This window comes from Notechis scutatus, chromosome Z (genome assembly GCF_049901735.1).
Source record: "Notechis scutatus isolate UNSWTSFEM ecotype Mainland chromosome Z, rNotScu1.2, whole genome shotgun sequence".
Taxonomy (NCBI): Eukaryota; Metazoa; Chordata; class Lepidosauria; order Squamata; family Elapidae; genus Notechis; species Notechis scutatus.
Genome location: NC_142025.1, coordinates 77,884,923 through 77,890,922, shown reverse-complemented (window position 1 = coordinate 77,890,922; position 6,000 = coordinate 77,884,923). Strand labels below are relative to the sequence as shown.

At 36.2% G+C, this 6,000-nt stretch overlaps 1 protein-coding gene across 3 annotated transcripts in view; it reads right to left on the bottom strand.

Moving 5' to 3' along the window:
• Nucleotides 1-478: 478 nt before the first annotated feature.
• IKZF1 (IKAROS family zinc finger 1) overlaps nt 479-6,000 on the bottom strand; it is an 88,991-nt gene continuing 83,469 nt past the window's right edge. For 2 of the 3 annotated variants that reach the window (XM_087946451.1, XM_026678352.2), the window contains one exon: nt 479-1,267. In XM_087946451.1, the coding sequence (XP_087802577.1) occupies nt 1,205-1,267 (63 nt within the window). In that variant the 3' untranslated portion in view covers nt 479-1,204. The remainder of the gene's footprint in view (nt 1,268-6,000) is intronic. The other variant, XM_087946452.1, reaches the window with a different exon arrangement.

Sequence of the window (6,000 nt, the reverse complement as noted above, 5' to 3'; positions counted from 1 at the left end):
CTGAACCTTCTGTGCACCCCATTTTTGCCCTCCCCCATGACCAGAAGCACTCTGCGGGCCAAAAACGTGCCCATTTGTGCCCTCTGGAGACCTCTGTAGGTCCCTTTTTTGGCCTCCCTGGCATTCAGAAGCACTCTGCTCCGGAAGTTTCTATGGTCCCTTTTTTGGCCTCTCCAACGACAAGGTGGGTAAAATGAGGTGGTAGTTTGTTGGGGGCAATATGCTGACTCTGTAAACTGCTTAGAGACAGCTGTAAAGCACTGTGAAACAGTATATAAGTCTAAATGCTATTGCTGTCATCCAACTTGTTTTGGATGATCCAAATTTGAATTTTGATACAAGAAGTCCAAAGTGGTGCCTGAATAAGAACAACATCTCTTTGAAACATAGATACAGTAAACATGTGATTCTCTATTTTATAGGGCATTTATTTCAGAAAGCTAAAATAAATTATACATACACACACACACACAATTTTAGTTGTCTTTTAGATTTATTTACTTTTCAGAAGTTCACTTTTGTTATATTTTGGCAAGTTAATTTTTACTGTACAATAGTTCTACTTAATGCACAGTTTTTCACATTTATGTAAAAAATATGGGAAAAGTGTTGTCTTTTTGGAAAAAAAATACACAAACTATTTGACTTTATGCATTTTTGTAAAGTTTTTCTTGCTTTTGCTCTTGAATTTCCTTTAAAAGCAAAATTATAACCTTTAACAATTATCCTTATGAATCTCTTTCAGATTTACAACTTTTCCTTTATTTTTTCCAGCAAAACATAATTATCATAGGCATATAATATCTACCTATTTGAATGTAATTACCATGTCATTATTTAGCAATACAAATAGTCTTCAACTTGCAACTGTTACTGAACCCAGATGTATGGTGGTAGGTCGTTGCATTGTTAAGAAGGTCACCATGTGATCAAACCCAATTTTACATAATTTTTTGTAGCAGTCATTAAGCAAATGGCACAATTCTTAAGCAAATCCATTTTAGTCAGAGGGCATTCTGAAAATAAATGCCAGAAATTGGCAAATTGTTGAAAATCATGATTGACAATGGAATAATACAGACAGCTGTAAAAGGTAAGCTGGTTGCTAAGTGATCAAAATGTGATCATGTGACTGTGGATCTGTGTGTGGATAGCCATCATAACTTCGATGTCATGTCATAAGTAACTTTGGTGGGGGGAACCATCATAACTTCAAACGATCACCAAGTAACTGGTCATAAATTGTTTGCTGCAATATAGTGAAGCACTGCAGGAGACAGAGAGGAAGGAGGAAGAAAAATGGAGAACTGTAAAAGCTTTGATATGGTGATGTAATAGGTGATATGATAGCTGTCTTCCAGTACTTGAAGACTCTCACAGAGAAAAGAGGATTGATCTATTCTCCATTTGAGGGCAGAACAAGAAGCAATGGGTGGAAAATCATTAAAGAGAGATTGAACCTAGAACTAAGGAAAAATTTCCTAACAATAAGAACAATCAATGAGCGGAATAGCTTGCCTCCAGAAGTTGTGGGTGCACCATTGCTGGAGGTTTTTAAAAAGAGACTGGAGAGCTATTTGTTCAGAATGATATAGTACTTGCTTGACTAGAAGACTCCCACGGACCCTGGTAACCCTAATATTCTATGTTCTGTATCTAAAACTTATGGTAAATAGTATTTAAGTTGCAGTTTACTCTTGAGTGTGTGCCAGGAACATCAGAAAAAGAACACAACACTTGCTCTGACCTATTAAAATATGTTCATTTTCGGCACATCATTTGGCTCAGATAAAAAGTTGATATTGTAAAATCAAGTCAAAATATCTCAATATGCCCTCTTTTAATTAATGGAATAGTTCCATACTACCTTTCTTCTTGGCAAATATAAAGATAACTAAAAAGCTAACCTGTTGGATGTCTGGCTTAAACCTTCTCAACCATATTTTCTACCCATCTTTTCTTCTCCTCTCTCTTAGCTTTCTAGCTATCTTGCCTGAACTTGGAATCTTTCACATCATTTGTTCTAGTAAGATTTGCTGAACTTTATCTGCATTTTCCTCAAGTTGAAATCTTTGCCTTAGGTCAGTTTATATTCACATGTGTGATAATATCTGAATTAATTAGTTATAGGTAAAGAAGTTGAGAAATTCAATCTGACCAAACTCAGTAGGAAACAAGAAGTGAAAAACAGTTGACTGCATTCAGATCCATGCAGATAATTTCAAGGCGGTAGTTTTGATACCAAATTATCCCTGTTATGCAAATTTTCTCCCCAACTGGCTGGTTCCCAGTTATGCATGCGGAGAAGCAGTGGCCACATCTGCTTCCCGTTTTACCATTTCAGAGAGTAACCATCTGTTGGGCCTCATCCCAAACAGCCTGCACTACGCTGATTAACTTCCTCACCCAGCCAGCCTGAGGCCTGCTATCTACTGCAAGGTGTAGATTTTTTTTTCTGAACTTCTTACAAACCAGAACCTTATTTTTTCTCTCTCCCAAGGGACAGGAAGGCGTTGGTTTATGATTTGTAGCAGGGAGGACATGGCAGCTGGCTTCTGCTATACATGATCCTTATGTCTGGTGGGACCAGATAAAAACTAGGAAACTTCCTACAACTTATAGTTATTCCATGGACTGAGAACATAAAAAGAATTATTTCTTTCAGTTCAGTTTCATTTGTATGTTTATAAGAGTTTGGTAAAATTCTTAGGATATACAAAATATATGACCTTACCTGATATACATCGATAAGTTTTAGATAAGTTTAGATAAGTTTTACTCAGTTTGGCTCTAGTTATAGATAATAAATTAATCCTGAAGGGACAGTCCTCCATGTTGAAAAATGCTCACATAATATGCATAGTTTGGTTTTTGAATTAAGCCATTATGTGCTGTATGTCTCCTATCCTCCAGGGCATTCTGGGAGGTCTTAAAAACATGTCTCCCCACCCAGGTCTTAAAGTAGGTTGGATGGAACCCCCTTGTTAGGCTTCTTGTCACATATATTCTGAAATAAGTATCTAGATCTGCCCTTTTGTTTATTTCTCTTATTGTATTTATATTCATTTTACTGTAGTAGTTTTATTTTATACAGTGAAATGCCCAGAATTTGCCTAGAATGAAGGGCAGTGAAAAATAAACAAGCAATCTTTATTTGCATAATTATTGGCACTGAAGGTCAAATGATGTGTTCTCATAACATGCCTAGAATTGAATGGCAGTGAAGAATAAATGAACAAACAATCTTTATTTGTAAAGTTATATTGAAGAACAAAGGCTGTGTTCACACAAGAAACTAGCAATGTGTTCAGTATGTTGTGCTGTTGCACCTAGCCATTAGGTTTTAATTGGACTTTTAAGTGAACATAGCTAAGTAAAGATTTGAAAGGAGCAGGCATGAACAATATTTAGGAATGTTAAAAGTCAATAATTTAGATATTAAATAATGTGGATAATGAGAAATTTTATGTCTAACTAAAAACTGATAATTTCCAGAAATCTGATAATTTTGGCAGGGGGCTCAGGGAATAATATTTCAGCAAGCTCTGCCATGTGATATGAATTGTTGCTTCTATTATTGTTTATCGGTTTTAAATACAATGCATCTTGCTAAAATTGTGCATTTGGAATTTCTAAAGTTTCACATAACCATAATAACAGCTTTTTGAAGAGCAGAGTTTTGGAAGAGCTTTACACAAAGATGAGCAGTTGAAACATAGAGATTTACAGCTCTGTAGAGTGCGGGAAGAGAAAAAGACATCATTTCTCTGATCAGATAAGCAAAAATAAGATAGAGGCAGGATTGTGCCAAATTGCAAAGTAATACAATCAAACTGAATCAATTTTGTTCTTGAATGCTCCTAAATTAAGGTGAAAAAAATCACAAGTGAAGTATGTTGGAACTGTACTGCTTCAAGCTGAGTCTTGGAAGTATTCATACTGGAACATAACTACAATCCTGGGCAGATGTATATGGAATACAATATGCTATAAAACACTTTGATCTCAACTTCAGAATTTCAGAAATAAGCACCAGGATTCTAATGTTGGGCTTAATAGCGACTGGCAATTAACTGGCAAAGGATTGATGTTCCATGCTTTTTTTTGTCTAATACCCATTACTATTTGAAGGTTAAATGAAGTTTTTGAGATGTTTTTAAAGGAAATATAACTATAATGCATTCTAGTAATCTAGTGAGAAAATGGGAGAAATGTCAAGCCTTTACTGATCTGAAAATCAGTTGTCTTTAGCTATAAAATAGCTGTTAGATATAAAACCTACCTACCTAATTTCCCCAAGTTGATCCATCTGTATCACAACTGAAAATCTGTATGATTATTCTAAGGGCTCCATTTGGGTATGAATGGGTAAGACACTTCTGCCAGAGTAAGGTGGCATAAATAGTGAGAAATGTTGGCATAAATAGTGAGAAAAGCAATAATTTGTGCAGGCATGATATAAATTGTTAGATTCCTTTGCTCCATGGAATCTATTTTAATTTCTTCCTATACTGATAAAGCAGAAAATAACTGAAAACCTATGCCTAAACTGATAGTGATCCAAGAATAGCAACAGGCCTAAATGTTAGATACTTGACCCTCTTCTTGCTTAGATCTGAAAAAAAAGTAATAGAGCCATTATATGTGTTGGCTGAGGATATGTTAGTCAGAGGTGGTATTCAGCAGGTTCTGGAGAACCGGTAGCGGAAGTTTTGAGTAGTCCAGAGAACCGGTAGTGGAAATTTTGAGTAGTTTGGAATACCACCTCTGACTGGCCCCACTCCCATCTCTTCTCTGCCCCTCGAGTCCCAGCTGATCAGCTGGGTCTTCTTTTGTTGCCCTGCCCAGGAGAACAGAGCTAGAAAGCAGGTTATTGGGGTGGGGAGGGAGGATTTTGCAGTAATCTTCCCCCTGGAGTGAGGAGGGAATGGGGCTTTTTCAATATTCTTCCTCTGCCATGCCCACCAAGCCACACCCACCAAGCCACGCCCACAGAACCGGTAGTAAAAATATTTGAATGTTGATGTTAGTACATGTTAGTACAGTTCCATGACATATTTAGTCATGATTTAAGTCATGACTATCAGTACAGGCATTCTTATCATCAGATATTATATGCAAAAGCTGCATGAGAAATCAATTAAAACCTTAACCTGAACCAAAGCTCCAACATCAAATGTGAATATTCAAAATTGATCATAAGCAAGAAGTGTGGAGATGGATATGACATTTTTTAGAGGCCTTTAGTTTCAGTGTCTTTCATCATTGGCTAAGACCGGCAGGAAATATTAATTCAGTAGCATTTGAAATCCCAAGTTCCTCATGCTTTATGTAAACAAGTTGTTTATAATTGTTGCCTTTTTCTCTAGTATATTGCTTAGATACTACTGCAATCATTTTATTTAGTACACTTTTTTCCTTTAAATGTATTCTTTGATTATTAGGCTTCTTGTCTCCTACTGTTTTACCAAAAGGCAATAGTGGCTTCTGATTTCCACTATATTTTTAATTACTAGCTTCCTATGTGAATGTAATCCCTTACATTGCTTCATGAAAACGAAACAAAAAACGGATGAGTAGTTCACTAATTTATCTTTAAATTAGTCTAAATGTCAATTAAAGTTTTCTTGCAAGGTATGAGTGTGTGTGTGTGTGTGTGTGTGTGTTAGTTGCCTCTTTCTTCTTAAATTAAGAGGAAACTGCTCTTAATAAAATAAAATAAAAAAGAGATGATAATGAATTTTATTGCAACAAAAAGCAGTAAAAGGGTAAGGATGAATAGCAATAGCAATAGTATTTAGACTTATATACTGCTTTACAGTGCTTTACAGTAAGCAGTTTACTGAGTCGGCATATTGCCCTCAACAATCTGGGTCCTCATTTTACCCACCTTGGAAGGATTGAAGGCTGAGTCAACTTTGAGCCTGGTAAGATTTGAACTGCCAAATTGCAGGCAGCTGGCTGCAGCAGAAGTAGCCTGCAGTACTGCACTCTAACCAC